The sequence below is a fragment of the Tachysurus fulvidraco genome, chromosome 24 (genome assembly GCF_022655615.1).
Source record: "Tachysurus fulvidraco isolate hzauxx_2018 chromosome 24, HZAU_PFXX_2.0, whole genome shotgun sequence".
Taxonomy (NCBI): domain Eukaryota; kingdom Metazoa; phylum Chordata; class Actinopteri; order Siluriformes; family Bagridae; genus Tachysurus; species Tachysurus fulvidraco.
Window position 1 is genome coordinate 18,411,389 of NC_062541.1, and position 19,662 is coordinate 18,431,050.

Consider the following 19,662-nt stretch of genomic DNA (forward strand, 5'->3'; position numbering starts at 1 on the left):
CTTTTGTGACATCTTGGATGAGTCGTCTCTGCTCTTGGAGTAATTTTGGTCTACTGGTGACTCCTGGGAAGGTTCACCACTGTTCCATGTTTCCCCCATGTGTGTATAACGGCTCTCACTGTGGTTCACTGGAGTCCCAAAGCTTTAGAAATGGCTTTATAACCTTTTCCAGACGGATAGATCTCAAGTACTTTCTTTCTCAGTTGTTCCTGAATGTCTTTGGATCTCAGCATGATGTGTAACTTTTGAGGATCTTTTGGTCTACTTCACTTTGTCAGTCAGGTCTTATTTAAGTGATTTAATGATAGTGAACAGGTTGGGCAGTAATCAGGCCTGGGTGTGGCTAGAGACATTAAACTAAGGTGCGATAAACCACAGTTATGTTTTAACAGGGGGGCAAACACTTTTTCACACAGGGCCATGTGGGTTTGTTTTCCCTTAATAATAAAATCCTTCATTTAAAACCTGCATGTTGTGTTTACTTGTGTTATCTCTGACTAATATTTACAATTGTTTGATGATCTGAAACATTAAAGTGATAAACGTGCAAAAAATAAACCACTGTAATCACACCACTGTATGTGATACACCTGTAACATCTCTCTCTCAGTGATTGTATCATATCACACTTCCTCTGTAGTCGAGAGCCAGGGGCCACGTCCCCTCTCCGTTCTGCAGAGCAGGCAGTAATCTGCCTGCATGCGGCAGCCGTGACATTTACCCAGGAAATTACCGTCAGTAACAAAGTCTTAATAAGAGAGAGAGAGAGAGAGAGAGAGAGAGAGAGATCAGTGGCACATCAACAGATAGATGAATAAAGAGATGGGTCAAACAAAAGAACTATTTTAGTCAATTCCTCTTATATTAATGATGTAATGTGTAGACAGTCAGTTAGGGAACTTTGATCAGCTGCTTCTTCTCAGCGCTCTGCTCACGTCTCTCTTATCAGCAATAAAACACCAAAAGGACATCATGTGATTTGTGTTACCTTGATGAGCACCAATTGCTCGTTAATATTTCATATGGCAACTCCCCAAAGCCCAGCTGGGTCCTAACAGGATGTGACTGACAGACGGCAGTCTGAGAGCCGTAACCATGGCAACACCTGGTCTCTCTTGGACAGAGGGCTGCGAGTCTCTAATTGGAATTCACTCAGTTGGATCAGAATTAGAATAAGAAAGGACTGAAATGGATTATAAGTTGTGTGTGTGTGTGTGTGTGTGTGTGTGTGTGTGTGTGTGTGTGTGTGTGTGTGAGATGGAGGAGGAAATGTTAAATGAGTTTTTATAACAGAGGGAAAAGTTTTTTGTGCTGTGTGTGTGTGTGTGTGTGTGTGTGTGTGTTTGGGTGTAACAGATTGTGTGCTGTTCATGAGAGTTTTTCCCCTCACATCATGGATGTGGCAGGGAGTGTGTGTGTGTGTGTGTGTGTGTGTGTGTGTGTGTGTGTGTGTTGAGGGATAATGCATTAATATTAATAGATGCTAATGTCCCCAGCTAGAGAGCTATACATGCTGGGTAACACAGGAGTATGGACCACAGGATTCCTCCGGTTTAGAATTCCACTGTTCCGGATTTACTCACCACCCTCACACACACGCACACACACACACACACACACACACACACACACACACACGCACACACACACACACACAGAGTTCCTATTACATTGGTAGGGTATTGGCATTAACTAGTACACTCCTGTAGATACATACATAATGCACCACACAGCCCTGAACCTGACCTCAACCGCACTGTCCAAAGGAAACATAGTTCATTTCTTTTTTTTTTTTTTAGAAGACAATTCTCTTCATGGTCACCACTGACATTTGTTATGTATTGCCCCCCCCCCCCCCAAAAAAAAAAACACACACACCTTTATATCTGTATGAATTGGTTGTGTTTTTTATGAAAAAAATGAAGAGATGAAAAATCTCTGGAGAAATTCTCTGTGTGTGTGTGTGTGTGTGTGTGTGAGAGAGAGAGAGAGAGAGAGAGAGAGAGAGAGAGAGAGAGAGAGAGAGAGAGAGAGAGAGAGAGAGAGAGGAGGCTAGCAGAGACATTTCTGAATGACTGGACTCAGACACTCAGAGACCCCTCACTGAGAGTCAGGACCTGAGAAGCACCACTTAAAGGTGACCTTTATGTGAAAGTAAACAGAGTGAAGCTGAGCAGAGAAGTTAGAGGAAGGGTTTTAAAATAAAGTCTGAGGGTCACACCAGCAGAAGAAAGAAGGATATAAAGCAGCATCTATTTTTGGCACAAGGCCCAGTGCTGTTGAAAGGTGTGTGTGTGTGTGTGAATGGTTTCTAGCTGAAATGTCACTAAGTGTGTAGTGATGTATCACAGTGTGAGTGAGCTGACTTCCTGTCTACCTGAGCTCAGGTGCTGTACCTGGGGAGCCTGCCATATACCCTAGTTGACCTTTCTGGATCAGCTGGCACATGGAGTTCACATCCACACACTGTCTGCAGTGGAGGCTTTAGATTTAACACACACACACACACAATCAGATGTGTGTGTGTGTGTGTACAGCAGTAGGGTGTAACATTGAGCAGGTGTGAGTTGTGAAAGGTGGTGCATTGATCAAGAGTTTTTTGGGAGGGAAGAGAAGTAGGGTGGGATAATGTGTGTGTGTGAGAGAGAGATGTGGATGGTGGAGGATCTGAAACAGAACAAAGGGCCAAGACACAAATGTGCTGAGGATGGAGATAACAGGAGGACAATGTGTGTATGTGATTAAGCATTGCATCATATTTCATTATTTGCTATACATATGATATCCACAAAAGCAGCTGTAACTGGATCTCCTGACTGTATCTGGATGATGTTATGCACGGTGCTGCTACTACATTATTGGCTGATTAGCGTGAATGTTCCTATTAAAGTGGCCAGTGTGTAGAATAGTGCATTAGTGATGTAAGGCCTGCAGTATCACTAAATATGTCAACACACACATCTGTGTCTGATCTGTGTCTGTGTGAAAACAGCAGTGTGACAGTATTTTTTGTCAGCATGTTCTCTCTCACACACTCTCACACACACAGATTCCCCCTGCCACATGACATGGAGTGTCGTACTGATGTTCTCAACTTCTCATACATCCATTTGCTTTATCTCAAGTCCACAAATAGTTCAGAAATCACACACACACACACACACTCACACAGTATCTAGGTGACTGACATGGCGCTTTCTGATTGGTTGCATGACTTTACAGAGTCTTGTCATGACTGGTGGTTGTGTTGTGCTGACAGTAATTTCCCTGTTTATATCTTCACACTTAACAGAGTGGGATTGAGGAGATGTTCAGTCAGGGCTGTGGTGTGGTGCTAGTGTGTTGACTAATAAACCTATACTAGACTCCACCAGAGATGAGAAACATTTCATTTGAAGTACATGTTCACACTGAATTAGTGATGAGCTTTTCTTGTACATTGAGGAACAAAAAAGAAAGATTGTTTGAAAAGGATTTTAATGTTTCGACATACAAACAATAGCCAGTGTCCATGTTTAATATGTAAAGTGTGTATTCTTCACGTTTCTCTCAGTCCAGCTGCAAAGCCTTCAATACACACCATGAAGAGACCATTAATGAGAAGGTAAAGGGATGAAGGTGTGGGGTCATGACCTCATTCAGCAAGAGGTTCCCCAAACTGAAACATGTCCTCAGAGTACAGGTCCTCAGGTAGCTTTTCGTCTCCATCAGCAAAGTACGTAGGGAACGGAGGATGCTTGTTCTTCTCTACGTGTCGAGGCAGAATAGTGTCTCGTACCTGAGAGAACAGGAATGTTTAATAAAGGCACCTCCATCTGCAACCAGCCAGCAAGGTTGGGGTGGGGGGGAGAGAGAGAGAGAGAGAGAGAGAGAGAGAGATTACCTTCACCAAGCAGTTTCGGTGGCCAGGAACAGAGCCGCTCACATACAAGATGTTATTTTTGGTGTTTACCCTCCAAACCTGACAAAAGAAACACACACACACACACACACACACACGTTTGTCCTTGTGTGTTAGAATATTGGTGCTGATGAAACAGGGTGTTTATATAGTGTGCTCACGTTAAGGACAATTCACTTCTACATAGTCAAGCATACAATCTTTTGACCTTCACGTGACCGTGACCTGGTTTATATCATTTTCAGCATAAACCTACTGCTGTGTGTGTGTGTGTGTGTGTGTGTGTGTGTGTCAGAGACAAAGAGAGAAATAGAGAGTGAGAGAGAGGTTTAACACAACTTTATTATTACAATTTAAAGCTGTACATTAAACCATGTCACAAGTTAAACAATCGAGATTCGAAATTTCATCATTAACAGACCATCATGAACTGTACATAAGACTTCATTCACCAAATACCATGAAAGCACATTTTATCATCTGTGAGGCTGAAAAATACAAATTCTACCTTCAACCTTCCAGACACTTCCACATCAATTCAGTGTCAGTGCTACTTATTTTTTATTGTTTTCCAGATCGCTAGCTTTGCAGTTTCCCTTAAATAGTTGACCAAACAAACTTTCTTTCTATTTAAAACTGTACTTCACTCCTCAACCGAACACCTTTTCAGAGAAAAGGTTCGTCAAGTGCCTGAAACAAGCTGTTAAGAAGTTTTAAAACCCTCCAGTCTTCTACATCTTAAGAAGAAATGCTCTAAAACTTCTGTAGCTCCACAAATCCTACAGTCTCTACTACTGCCTCATGTCTGTCTGTAGCTGTTGCCCATGAATAATCCTCCAGGCCAGCTGTCTGCTTTCCACAGGAGGTTTATACATGGACCTCCACCTGTCCCTCACAAGAAAGTCTGTCCTGGCCACCTGGAAGCACTGTGGCTTCTAAGCGAGTCCTGATGTGTCACCTTAACTGTGGTGAGCTACATTATCTTCTTCGTTGCAGACTCTGCATGCCCAAGCTGAGGGGTGTTGAAGGACAGGATTGAACTCACAACTTCACCTTCTTGCTCATTTATCACAGGAGAGATTCTGCCTCCTCAGATCTCCACCAGTCCTATCCAGGGGGTGACTCAGCTTTACTACACCATGCACGGATACTTGTAGAAGACAGAAGTCTGGTGTGGATCATTGGGATGAGGAGAAGTGGTTCCTCTAAAACCCAGTGCTGTGGTTCATGGACCTCTCTGTACAGTAAACACAGTTCTCCATCCGGCACCTCAGCTACACCAAGCCTTGTCCACCTTCCTGAACAGGGAGATAGTCCTTCTGCATGAATCCACTGCTCTCTACTCCAAAAGAAGTCCACTATTGTCCTTTGTATCCTGCAGATCAGTTCCTCAGGTGCCTCCATGACTATGACTCTATGCCACAGGGTAGAAGCAGCCAGGTGGTTTTGAATCACAACCCTCCCTCTGTATGACAATTGTGGTAATAGAAATTTCCATTTAGACAATCAGGCAGACACCTTTTTCCAGCATTCTCTTCCAATTTCTTTTCTGAAACTCTGTTCCCTAAAAACAGCCCTAAAATGTTCATCCCACCCTTCTCCATATTAATTGTCCTGTACTAAACGTTGTAAAATCATCAGTGTAGGCCACTAAAGACACTCTAACCCTAACTCTAAGTATCTATGCCTGCCATCATGGCTCCACTGAGATCCTGTTTTAACCTGCACAACAATGGTTCGATAGCAAGACTGTATAATAGGCCAGAGAGAGGACAACCTTGTCTACTGCCCCTTAACACAGGCATTGGTGCACTTAACCCACCACCAGCTTTAACACAGACAACAGTATAGCAATTGGATGTAAGAAACAAACTGGCCACCAAACCCAAAGTTCTTTAAAATATTACAAAGATAAACATGGTCAACTCGATCAAATGCTTTCTCCTGGTCTAATGAGAGAACACCAAGCTTACGTCCCATATTAAACAGAGACTGTCCAGAATTGTCCTCTTAGGCACGCAGTATGTTTGGTCATTTTGAACCAGTGAGTCCAGACAACATTTCAGACTATTTGCTAAACATTTTGAAAATATTTTATAGTCTGAACACAATAAAGAGACTGGTCTCCAGTTTTTAAGGAGTCCTAAATCCCCTTTTTTGAGGATCAGGGACAGAACCGGTCTGCAACAGCTTGTGGGGGCTTATTGTCCTAATAAATTCCTAAAACATTGATAAAACTCATCAGGCAGTCCGTCATTTCCAGGGGAACGGCTGATAGTTAGCTGGTGCATTGTCTCTGTAAGCTCTTGGGATGTGATCGGGTTGTTCACTGATCGCCGCTGCACATCCTCTATAAGGCTTTTTCAGAGTCACAACATTCAGCACTGTATAAGTCTCTATAGAATCCTGCTTCCTTATTTCCACCAGATCGGATGTTACACTTCCATCAGAACAATAACGATACCACATTTGCTTTTCCTGTCCACTTTTACACTCATGGTTAGAAAGTAAGAGGTGAGAGAATCCATGTCTCTGCCCGTACTGCCCCCAAAAGCAGCCTGTAATAGTTTAACATTAAAGTGTCAGTAACTAGGTATTAAGATGATGGTCTGACACACTATTGGGTGAAATAAAGGAACTCATCCCTTTATTATTCCACACCATACCCATGTAAAATCTGCCCAGCCTCGCAGCACTTACTTTTAACCAAGTTTAATGTCTGTGTTTCTACTTCTCCATAAAGCTACCAATTCAAACTCATTAATAATATTTGACAGAACTGTACCTGACTCATTATGAGGCTCCTCCCCAGTCCTGTTGACTGTAACATTAGGGGTGCAGTTCCAATCCCCTCCAATAATTAGACAGATACCACCATCGAAGTTCTAAAGATATGTTTCAGCTCCATAAAGACTTCCACCTGCTCAGACCTGTAGTTTGGTGCATAAACATTTACCTTTACAAAAACAATTCCTCTAAATCCTAGTGTAATTAATATTATTCATCCTTTAACAATTTCTTCCATTAGTAAGATGTTAACGTTTATGTTTTTAGAGAATAAATTGGCTAAACCTGCACTAGTATTTGTTCCATGGCTTAAGACAGATTTTTCCTCCCAGCAGAAGAAAAGAAGAAAGGATAGAAACAGATAAAGATAAAGGGATAGAAGACACTGTGTGGTTTAGCCATGTTATTTTAAACATTAGTTTTGTCCTCTCTCATCTTTTGTCCTCTCTCATCTTTTGTCCTCTCTCATCTTTTGTCCTCTCTCATCTCTCGTCAATATTTTCTTTAACTAAAACCTTTTCTTTTTACTCAAAGCTTCATAACTAACTGTTTTTTGCAACATTAGGACTGAAGCTATGAATATTTCCATCTCCATAAATAAATCCTTCACTTCTACAATTTTGCCAAAGGATAGATCTAAGAATGTATTAATTTCTTGTAGAGTTTGTGTATCTGCCGTTTGTCCAAACTCAGACATGTCAGAGTGTATCGTCATCTATCTCTGTATCTGTGCTCATTTCAGCTCAATGTGACCCACCAGGATGTTCCACACTGTCTACATCCACATCAGCCTTTTCTTTTACTTTATCATCCTCATCAGTAGTCACTTTGTTTACAGTCATCACTGCTACATCATTATCATCCTTATTCTGATGGAGAACAACATTGTTAATCAGATCAGTATTATTAATGTCATTCTCATCTGTACCTGAGTTTCCTCCAAGTTGACCCCATTATAGTTCATTCCAACAGCAGCAGTAACACTGAGTCCGGCAGCGTCGACTGGTCCAGCTGAAGGACTAGGAGCTGCAGCACCAACAGGCTTATTAACACCAGCATGACCGGCAGTCTCCTCTCTAACCTGGGCTTTATGAGGACACTCCTGTGCCCGATGTCCTCACACTCAAAGCACTTCATACTGCTGGTGTTCCCATACACCATGTACACCTTCCCCTCTTGCCACACCCTAAATGACGCATCTAGTTCTGGTTCGCTCAGAAACAAACACCTGCCTCCTAAACAACATGACGTTTCAAGGCCATGTTCCCCCCTGCCGCATGACACCTTTGGCAAACTTTCCATATTGTGCGAGTCCCGGTTCAATTTCATGGTTATGAAAGAAGGGCAGCACATTAGTGACTCTGGTAGTTGGAGTAGCTAGAACAAAACCACCACTATTCTGCTGCTTACCAAGCGATTACCTTCTGACAAACACCACCACTGCCTTGTTCACTCTGATGCAGAAGAAATGTTGCCCTTGCTATTTTTCTTTGAAAGTAGTCACTCACCTCTACGCCTGCTTTTCCTTTTGTTTTATCCAAAAAGCTCATTTCCTCAACAGTATACAAATCATTATCCACTGCTCCTGTAGCATCAGTAACATCTGACCACTGCTCATCATCCCTCATGCTGACATCAGTACACTGAGATACCACATGGAGATCAGCTCTGCCTCCCTCTGCACCTCCTGCCTGTACTACATCACTGGACACACACATTACCTCATCGCATTGAGTCGCACTTATTTCAGTGAGTCACATTCTCACTATTTATAGAGTTACATTCAGGCTGTTTCACTTATCATTTTATCACCATTGTCTCTCACCTCATTTTGCCCCTTCACCTGCTCAGTATCTCCATCCACCTGCTCAGTATCTCCATCCACCTGCTCAGTATCTCCATCCACCTGCTCAGTATCTCCATCCACCTGCTCAGTACCTTTCCCTTCCCCTTTATCCTCAGTGAGATGATGAGTGTTATTTACTTTATCTTGGGAAGTAGATGAGCGCGGATCATTATTCACGTCTTTATGACCGAGATGTCCACATACAAAGCACCAGAGATTCTCCGTACTGGTGTAAACCATGAAGGATATTACTAAGGTGTGGTCTGGTGAGCTCAGGAACATGTAAACTCAGAGCTTTGTTTTGACATCCTAGCTGGATCACTTTAACAAGAGTTGCAATTTTTCCAAATCTCTTTAATTCTTTAGTGATGGCTTTGTTTGGTGACAAATCACCGTCTCTAATGTTTTGCCTTTTGTGACAGAGTGGACAGAAGGGTAAAAGTCACATGAGCTTCTCTTACCCATATTCTGTCCACTGCTAACTGATTTACTAACAACTCGTTCTTTAGATAAACTTCATGCATGAAGCAGACAGAACATTCTCAAACCCCACTTAATGACCTACAACCACAAGCAGCTCTTCCACAGTCACACCAGGCTCCGACACACTCCTGCACCCGTTACAGAGGGAGAGGGGGGGAGAGAGAGGGAGAGAGAGAGAGAGAGAGAGAGAGAGTGTGTGTGAGAGTGAGAGAGCGCACCTTCAGGCCAAAGGCTGTGTCATAAACATTCCCCATTCTGCCAGGCATCTTCTTCCCTTTGAAAACTTTGGCAGGATCCTGCAAGGACACAGGGCACAAATTTATACACTCATGAAGGTAGAGAATATGGCACCCCCCCTACCCTCACCTACCCCCCCACACTCACCCCTCCTGGCCCCAGTGATCCTGGTCTCCGGTGGGTCTTGGTTTGTCCATGGGTAGCTGGCTGACCTTTGAATCCCCAGCGTTTCATCACTCCCTGGAAGCCCTTCCCGATTCTGTTTAACATCATCATCATCAACTGGTTCTTACACAAGGTTAAAGAAGAATGAATCATGTAACTGATCTGATCTAGAACACCTTTTACTTACTGTTTAAAGCAGAAGCAAGAACACACCTGTACAATATAAGTGATGTGTTACAGTAAGGCCATGACCTCCACCCTCACCACCTGTGTAACACGAGACTACAGCTACTGTATTAAATTACAGGCCTCAGCAGATCCTCAATGCAATAGAACTCAACTGAATTCAACTAAGGAAAATATCCACAGCAGCCGAGCACTGAAATTCACTGTAGTTCACAGGAGATAGAGTTCAGAGACACTTAATCTACTCTACGGTCATCATCTCCAGTACGAAAGCATCACATGACTGCTCACAGACATGATTACTCAACTGCATATAGCCAATTAACAACAATAATAATAACTAGAACGGTACATTTGCTGAAGAAAATGCAAATGTTGCTTGCACGTGGCAAGTTCCCCTCTTATGATTTCGCTTATTTTGGGGGCGGGGCTACACGTCACGTGAATACCCGGTGGGGTGCCAATACTTTTGGATAAAAGTGTATTGACTGGGGGACAATACTTCAAGGAATCATTGGACTGATAGTGTGGAGTTGATAGTTACATGTATTGACAGTGTGCTTTACATCTACAGAGAGATTTTTAAGAATTCCCCATTCAAGTCTATGGGAAAAAACACCCTTTGAGCTTCCATACTGGGAATCCTGGAATTCTGATCGCTTATAAAAACCATAGCACACCTCTCCTCAATGAGCCAGTCGATTTGACACCTCATTTATGGGTCTAGGACAAAAGCTGCGGGACAAGTTACGCGCCGAAAAAGTGTCCAGAATAATAATAATAATAATAAGAAGAAGAAGAAGAAGAAGGGTGGCAGGGGGGAGCTGTGTGCTGGTGTAAGGGTGTGTGTGTGTGTGTGTGACAGTGTGTGAGAGAGAACATGCTGACAAAAAATACTGTCACACTGCTGTTTTCACACAGACACAGATCAGACACAGATGTGTGTTGACATATTTAGTGATACTGCAGGCCTTACATCACTAATGCACTATTCTACACTCACTGGCCACTTTAATAGGAACATTCACGCTAATCAGCCAATAATGTAGTAGCAGCACCGTGCATAATATCATCCAGTATGTATGTAACCTAGTGAACCAGCATTAATGTATTCAGTGTTAGAGATTTAAGCACTTATGTACGTCGCTCTGGATAAGGGCGTCTGCCAAATGCTGTAAATGTAAATGTAAATGTAATCCAGATACAGTCAGGAGATCCAGTTACAGCTGCTTTTGTGGATGTCTAGCAAATAATGACATATGATGCAATGTGTGTGCACGTGTGTGTGAGACAGTGCGTGTGTGTAGAGCTCTTACGTTTTAGCTGTGACATCCACATAGTGTCCAGGACGAAAGTGTGCAGCATACAGAGGAGTTCCTAAATAAACAGAAGAGAATAATTATGATGAACATGTTTTACTTCCTGAAGTAGTGAGAGTCAGAGGGACAGGATCACCATGGCACCATACAGGATGTAGCATGCCCCCCGAACAAGGATGAGACTTACTGATGGTTTTTTGTGAACTTTAATACAAACACACAATCAACCAACCAACCTAGGAACTTTTGCCTCTTCTGAGGGGTTGCAAATATACATAAAACATTAGCCGTATTTGGAATATCACTATATAAACCTGCGCTAGCCAGAGCGCGCGCCTTGTGAAACAAAAGGGCTTTAGCCTTAGACCATGAATCAACTATGGAAAGCCAAAGGTTTCAAAATAAACGACAATCGCATTTCCTGTCATAAAACATATGGTTATTTACGCAGGACACTCCAACACCATCAGTACAGTGAAGGACTACAGACATCTGTCCACAGACTGGACTACTGCAGGTGTCTCTGTCAGGTCTACATATGTACACAGGTTCTCCACACCACCACACTGCTGTGCTCCTGTAGCTGAACACTTTAAACACTGATGCTTGTCTACTACAAACAGACCATCTTCCTCTTCCCCCAAAGCCCTCATCACTCCTCACACTGTACCTCACACCCTCAGATCTACAGCACTGCCCACTGGTCTCTCAAGACTCAAGATGGTGGGATGAACTTCCCCTAGAGGTCCAGACAGCTGAGTCACTGGATATCTTCAAACGATGGTTATAGACCTACTTCTTCATGAAACACTTCAGCTAGCACTTTATCTCTGTGTGTGTTGTGTATAAAAAGTCTTTAAACAGAGTTTTAGACTCAAGTAGGGCTGGGTGATAAGGCTGAAATCTGTATCACGATATCAGTGTTTCATATCGGTTGATATCGATATATATATAACTTTTTTTTTTAATGACCCATTTAAAATACGGACCAGGAGAAAAATATATTACATTTATACCTTTTTATTGTAAACTTCACCTTCCTCTGATCAGAATCCCCTCAGTTATTAAGACAGAAACGTCACCAACCAGGAAACCTCCAATAATTATAATGTAAACATGAGTCTAAAGTCACAATGAACACTTAACTATTATCTCTTAACATTTAAGGTGAGAAATGACAGAAAATGTAATAAATGCTTAATAAAGTGTAATAAAATAGTGCAAAGTGTTAAATATAAACAGAGAAAGCTGAGAGTTTAGTGTAAGTTCAGTGCTACTGTAGGAAGTTCACTAGCTGTTCACCTTCTGGTGAATAAAGTGTATAAAATAAGTGCAGTGTTTAGTAAAGAGAAATAAACCTGAGGTAGACTGAGATACGTCTGTAATATAAAACACAGACCTGAGGTAGACTGAGATACGTCTGTAATATAAAACACAGACCTGAGGTAGACTGAGATTAGGGCTGTAATATAAAACACAGACCTGAGGTAGACTGAGATACGTCTGTAATATAAAACACAGACCTGAGGTAGACTGAGATACGTCTGTAATATAAAACACAGACCTGAGGTAGACTGAGATACGTCTGTAATATAAAACACAGACCTGAGGTAGACTGAGATACGTCTGTAATATAAAACACAGACCTGAGGTAGACTGAGATACGTCTGTAATATAAAACACAAACCTGAGGTAGACTGAGATACGTCTGTAATATAAAACACAGACCTGAGGTAGACTGAGATACGTCTGTAATATAAAACACAGACCTGAGGTAGACTGAGATACGTCTGTAATATAAAACACAGACCTGAGGTAGACTGAGATACGTCTGTAATATAAAACACAGACCTGAGGTAGACTGAGATACGTCTGTAATATAAAACACAGACCTGAGGTAGACTGAGATACGTCTGTAATATAAAACACAAACCTGAGGTAGACTGAGATACATCTGTAATATAAAACACAGACCTGAGGTAGACTGAGATACGTCTGTAATATAAAACACAGACCTGAGGTAGACTGAGATACGTCTGTAATATAAAACACAGACCTGAGGTAGACTGAGATACGTCTGTAATATAAAACACAGACCTGAGGTAGACTGAGATACGTCTGTAATATAAAACACAGACCTGAGGTAGACTGAGATACGTCTGTAATATAAAACACAAACCTGAGGTAGACTGAGATACGTCTGTAATATAAAACACAGACCTGAGGTAGACTGAGATACGTCTGTAATATAAAACACAGACCTGAGGTAGACTGAGATACGTCTGTAATATAAAACACAGATCTGAGGTAGACTGAGATACGTCTGTAATATAAAACACAGACCTGAGGTAGACTGAGATACGTCTGTAATATAAAACACAGACCTGAGGTAGACTGAGATACGTCTGTAATATAAAACACAGACCTGAGGTAGACTGAGATACGTCTGTAATATAAAACACAGACCTGAGGTAGACTGAGATACGTCTGTAATATAAAACACAGACCTGAGACACTACAGTAACGTTGTGTGGAATATAAAACCTGCAGAAAGATGAAAAATAACTCAATTTATTCTTACTCGAATCATACTTGAACTATTCAAGTATATTTTTGTAGACTTATAATTAGAGCTGTAGCTATCGAATATTTTAGTAATCACGTATTCTACCAAAAATTTCATCGATTAATCGGATAAAATGTATTTTTGTTTAATTAAAGAGCAATATTAAACATACAAGAGAAAATAAGATGGGTCTCTTAAATTGAACAACTAATTGGTTTCCTTGAACTTTTATTTTTTAAATGCATAATATGCGATGCATACAACTATAATTTCTATCCCAAATAAACATTTAGATACCCACTGTTTCTCTGTCTCTACTTGTACTGTGAACAATGACAAAGTTGAGGCAAACTAAGGCAAATATTTAAAAAAACAGTAATACTAATACAAAAATACTGCCTTTAAGTCATGCAACTTAACTTTCAGAACTAAAAGATTCAAAATCTACAGATCAGCCATAACAAACCTTTACTGTGTAATTTGGAATGCTTTGTGGTATTTAAGGGGCAAAAAACATGGACAGGAACCTGGACCTAGAGACCATGCATGTTTCACACAGAGTGCTTTAAGCATATACGTATATATATTAATCAGAATAGAAAAGTCTCTCTCTCGTTTGTGCTTTAAAAGTCTTTAAAGGAGCATGTGATTGCAACGAAAAAAGGTATCAACATGCTCAGAATTGAGACTTGCCCTCCGTTTTGAAGAAATGTTTCCTGCTGCTGAAAACAGACGCTCTGATAGTGTTCTAAAACTTGGACATTCTCTGTTGTTTTCTCCTGTTTGTTTATTCTCTTTGCTCATTGATATTGTTATCCAGTGTTGTAATGTAACAGTACAAATACTTCGTTACTGTACTTAAGTAGAAATGTCACGTATCTGTACTTTACTTTACTATTTAAATTTATGACAACTTTCACTTTTACTCCACAACATTTCCGAGATAAAATGTAAACTTTTACTCCGTTATATTCCCACTAAACATCTTCGTTACTCGTTACTACAAAATAAAGTCAGCAGAAATGTGTGTGACTGTAATAAGGGAGGTTTGGTGTATCACTGCTCCTAGATTGTATTACGCTCCGCAGGCTGTACGGAGAAGCACAGGTACGCGCAGCGTGCACGCGCAGTCAGAGCTGGGGGCGTTTATCTATAACGGGGGCAACCAAAAGCAGTGAAATGTCACTATTCTTATTACCAGAGTTGTAGCACAAACTAAATATTAATGCAATATCAATACTAAATAAAAATAACATTTATTGATTTGGTCTTTGTGAATATTAGTTTATTAATGACGTCATTCATCGGACACACTGTTTGTAGAGAATACACACACACATGAACTGATCTGATTCAAGACTGACATCATTACATCATGCATAAAATTTTGGTGTCCACTTTTACCATTTAATAACACCATAACTTTTGGCTTACTGTGTAGTCATATAATATATAATATAAAACTCTTTACATAAGCGCGTTGTCACACACACAAAATAATTGCACAATAACTTGACTTGAGTTTTAAAATGAATTAAAAGTGGCTTTGAGGCAGAGGAATTTGCCTCAAAAAATGCTGACGAGCTGACTTTTCCTCTTTTATTTACAATTCCCTCGCTCGCTGCAGCGCTCACTTTCTGCTCATCAGTCGCCGGTTAATGAAGAGGAATCCAGCACCAGCACGAGACAACGATAAGGCGCAACCAAACATGATACTGTTACATGATTGGCTGTTAGAGTGTCACTCCTTAAGTTGCTAGGTTACCAGAGAGCGAGCGCCTTTGTTAATGCAACCAAACTTGCTTCGCGACTTCTGTTTTCTTCTGACGAAGAATAAAAAAATATCGAACATCTTATTGAGCACATTTTATATTGCTATCGTTCACGTGTCTATCGCGATACATATCGTTATCGTTATATCACCCAGCCCTAGACTCAAGGTATGTTAAGTGTGTAACCGAGTGACCCAGAGTTAATGTATTTAATGATAGAGACTTAAAGCACTTCTGTACGTCACTCTGGATAAGAGTCTGTCACGTGCTGTCAAAGGTAATGTCCATCGGTCAAACTGTGGAATGGCTCCTAACCCAGACATGGTGTTAACTCACTGCAGGTAAGGCAAGGGCAGGTCTGTGTACAGGTAAGGCAAGGGCAGGTCTGTGTACAGGTAAGGCAAGGGCAGGTCTGTGTACAGGTAAGGCAAGGGCAGGTCTGTGTACAGGTAAAGTAAGGGCAGGTCTGTGTACAGGTAAGGCAAGGGCAGGTCTGTGTACAGTGTCTCCTGTCTGAGTGGAGGATGTGAAATGAGAAAGTAAGTGTGCTTACCCCATTGTATTGGCCTATGACTATGTAGTAAATTACCTTTAAATTCATTTAGTTTAAAGTTAGACTGGAGTGAGATGAAACTAGATCACAGCACAAAGCAAGCTGTTGCTAGCTAGCTGCTAATTTTATTACATATTATATGGTAAAAAATTACACTTACACCTTTTAACACTAGGTTTTTAATGCTACTTTTTAATTGATATGATTATACTAAAATGAAAATGGCTGTGGATGGCCCCATCAGGAAGGAATTGACTACAAAGATCTTGTAAAAAGGTTCTACAGTGTTAATAAAAAGAGACGAGTTAAATGTTCATCTGCAGGCTGTGATATTTGTAAATAGATCAATTGTGATACCTTTGACATTTCAAATATACTTTGGTATCGATGATGTTCACATGTAAAATAAGTAATTGCTTTCTTTTACTATCTAGCCTGACTGATTTTTACTTATCCTAATTATTCATGAAAAAACAATCACTAACTGTTTTTTTGTATTTATCTTAAATGTAACATTTATTGTCAATATTGGGCTTGTGGATCATGTGGGTACTAGGGTACTTTTGTAGGTCAGCCACCACCATGTAGGTCAGCCACCACCAAAGACCAATTTTGACCCAGGAAAACCCCTGTTATCAGGACACATTCAGAGGGGCCTGTACACTACATCAGACTCCTGAGTCAGCTCAACACCACATAACTCAACAAGCCTAGTACCTGGTTTAATGACAGCATTTTCTGTCACCCGGAACGTTGTCAGTTTTTGTTTGGGGGGAACTCCAGCATTCTGGAACATTTCCAGGTACTCCACTGATCTCTGTGTGCAGAGAGAGAGAGAGAGAGACAGACAGACAGAGACAGAGACAGACAGAGAGAGCGAGACAGAGACAGATGCCTCATTTGTTCAATAACAAACTGAAACAAAGTTCTTCCTCTTTTTGTCTTTGCCATCCATCATATCAGAGTATTTAAATGTGTTCAAATAAACCCAAGCAATCCACAAAGGAGGTGGGGCAGATGGAGGGTGGGGGACAATGGGGTTTAGGGGGTTTGAAAGGAGAAAACCACAAACTAACTTCCGCTTTTAATTCACTGCAACACAAACTGGTCAGCAAGGTGACCCCCTTAAACACACACAGTAATTCCTCTGTATGAGCACTCCACATCTCATTATGCAGCCACTCCAGACAGACCTCTGCTCGAGCCGATTACATAAGCTGCTCTCTCACAAAGGTCAAGCAGGTGAATTATGCTAATGAGCAGAAATAAAGTGTAGAAGGTAGTGGCTCGGGGCTCAGATCAGGCCCGGGGCTCAGATCAGGCCCGGGGCTCAGATCAGGCCCGGGGCTCAGATCAGGCCCGTAGGTGTCACCAAAAAAACTGAAAAAGGCTTAACTCACATAAAAGGGAGAGACGTTTTTAGCACCAACAACCAGAGCAGCTGACGTGCCGTCGTACTCGTCTTTAGGTACGTGCTTGATCACATGGCAGTCCTGCACCTGAAACACACACACACACACACACACTTCTTAATAATGTATTGATGCAGAACGTGTAGCAGTCAGAGAGATGTGTTTATATAAAGAGTAGAATACAGAAATCAACAAAATCAGTGTTCAAGATGAAGCCCTTTCCATTGTTGGTCCACTGATGACTCATGAAGAGTAAAGTGGTCTTGATCAAATGTGTTCATGATCTATAGAGCTCTGAAATCATGACTGCTCCTCAGGAGACAATCTCAAAGACACTTTATTAGGAACACCTGCTCAATTACACAGTTTAATCAGCCAATCACATAGCTGCACAAAGTGCTTCAGGTAGCGTTCACATCAGAAGGAAGGAAAAGTCTGTCTAAGACTGTGGTGTTGGTTGATGTTCGTATCAGATCAGCTGGTTTGAGTTTTTCTGAAACTGTTGATCTCCTGCTGGGGTTTTCACACACATGTGAGATGTGTATTCTGAGGTGCTTTTCAGCTCACCATTATGGAGCCATATTGCAGACAATATTGAAAAGGAGTGACAATGCAATTGTGAAATAGGAAGAGAAATAACAAATGGGGAATTAATATGGAGTCTAAAACATGGCAGGGCCGTAACTCGAATAACAGGAAATTCAGTTGCACATGGACTTTGTGTTTCCATTTGAAATTTGTCACACACGTGTGTTAACGTAAACCAGCGGTGTTCAAACTGATCCGTAAAGAGCCGGTATGGTGCAGGTTTTCATTCCAACCAAGCAGAAGTGGACACCGCTGACGTAAACGGTTTGGGTTTGAATGATGTCATGGGTTTTACGCCAAGTAGGAAACGCAATTGCAAATGTAATGTCATTCCTTTTTAATATCGTCTGCAATATCGCTTCATACACCTTGGTTGTACAGAGTGATTATGAGAGTTCCTACAGGCAGCTTGAACCAATCTGCTAATTCTCTCCAACAGCTGCTGAAATACTCAAAGCAGCCCATCTGACACCAACATCCATGCCAGAGCTCCAAGTTTTTCTTCATTCAAATGTTTGACATGAACATTACCTGAAGCTTTTGCTCTGCATTTCCATGAAAAATTGGGTGTACAAATTAGTGTCTACCATTTGAATTTTCTGTTGTTTTTTTACAGCATGTACTCAATGTGATACCTTTAAACACACACACACACACACACACACACACACACACACACACACACAGTCTGGTGTACCTGCAGCATGGTCACTACGTGTCGGTCTCCTGACTTGGTCCACACCGGCATCATTCCCAACTTAACAGCCACGAGTCCAACCCTTCGACTCTCTGTGAAGACACAATTAAGCTCAAAGACTGAATAAGATGAAGATGTACTAATTAAGATGAAGAGCGTGACTCACGTTCCTCCCACTGGTGACGAGGCCATGGTTCATCCTTCAGAGGGTTGAGCTTGGCCGCAGTGAGCTCGCTGTACTCCTCTGTCACTTCTCTCTTCAGGAACTCCACATTATCTCCAGTCAGATGTTCATCCCACCATGTGGACGTCTTCAGCTTCCTCACACACTGAACTACAGCACCACTAGTGAACAATGGTGAAACACGTGAACGTGACGGTCTGTTGTGTCTGTGTTAATAGTGATGTTGAGTGTGTGGGTCAGTAAACTGTACACAACTGTGTAGATAACTGTGTTAAACTCAGCACTGTCTGTGTCCACAGCTTCTACTGTGTCCTCTCAAACACACCAGTGACTGGTGAAACTAGATAATATAATAGTGTGAATGAGAACAGAGACCTAATAAAGTGGCCACATGCTAGCAGTTAGCATGAAGCTAATCACACAGCTTACCTTTCAGTTCGGGGAAGAAACCCAGCGGCTCCGTAAATCAGGCCATCAGTGAGTCTGAGGAGTCTCCACACTGCCATGTTATTGTCACCACCGTACAGTTCAGTAACACACACCAACACACACATACACACCCGCCATGCTCGTGTAACGTCCCCTGAAATGTCACTATGTCAACGTCCGGTGTAACACCTTAAAGTATCCGGTGGAGCACATGGAGTGCTTATAGTTCCCACATGTTTGTTCCTCTTTTTTCAGATTAAACCTGAATTCTGGAGTAAAGTATTCAGTATTAGTGTCAGTATTAATCCTTATTAATCATTTTAAGTTTTAATTAGCGGTCTAAGGAAGATTATTACACTAATGTCTGATGTCCACCAATGTTATTGTGTAAAATAATTCAAGATTATAAATAGTTTATTGTTCATTAAAAAAAATATATGATTTGCAATAAAATAAACAAATTGGTCCAATAAAAAGCAGCTGACAACAGAAACAAACCTAATCATCACCAGGAACCTCCACAGGGTGGGGAGAAGG

General features: G+C 41.4%; 2 protein-coding genes across 2 annotated transcripts in view; one reads left to right on the plus strand and one right to left on the minus strand.

Moving 5' to 3' along the window:
• cspg5b (chondroitin sulfate proteoglycan 5b) overlaps nt 1–2,307 on the plus strand; it is a 36,661-nt gene extending 34,354 nt beyond the window's left edge. The window contains exon 7 of the transcript XR_007139418.1: nt 2,287–2,307. The gene's annotated coding sequence lies outside the window, so the exon portion shown is untranslated. The remainder of the gene's footprint in view (nt 1–2,286) is intronic.
• Nucleotides 2,308–3,460: 1,153 nt separating this feature from the next.
• On the minus strand, nt 3,461–19,325 carry mrpl3 (mitochondrial ribosomal protein L3). The gene is made up of 10 exons (XM_027144433.2): nt 19,126–19,325; nt 18,679–18,857; nt 18,513–18,604; nt 17,216–17,314; nt 16,533–16,632; nt 10,922–10,982; nt 9,402–9,513; nt 9,236–9,313; nt 3,884–3,961; nt 3,461–3,778 (listed from the first exon to the last, which is right to left on the minus strand). The coding sequence occupies exons 1-10, from the start codon at nt 19,248–19,250 to the stop codon at nt 3,635–3,637; spliced, it is 1,068 nt and encodes a 355-aa protein (XP_027000234.2). The 5' UTR covers nt 19,251–19,325; the 3' UTR covers nt 3,461–3,634.
• Between the last annotated feature and the right edge of the window lie 337 nt (nt 19,326–19,662).

What these genes read in the sequence shown, in the direction of transcription:
- mrpl3 (XM_027144433.2), bottom strand. Translation starts at nt 19,250, where the DNA reads ATGTGTGTGTTGGTGTGTGTTACTGAACTGTACGGTGGTGACAATAAC. An exon ending in GATCACTGGGGCCAGGAGGG is followed by an intron (nt 9,314 to 9,401) that starts GTGAGTGTGGGG and finishes GTGTCCTTGCAG; the next exon opens with GATCCTGCCAAAGTTTTCAA. An exon ending in ACCGAAACTGCTTGGTGAAG is followed by an intron (nt 3,779 to 3,883) that starts GTAATCTCTCTC and finishes CTGTTCTCTCAG; the next exon opens with GTACGAGACACTATTCTGCC.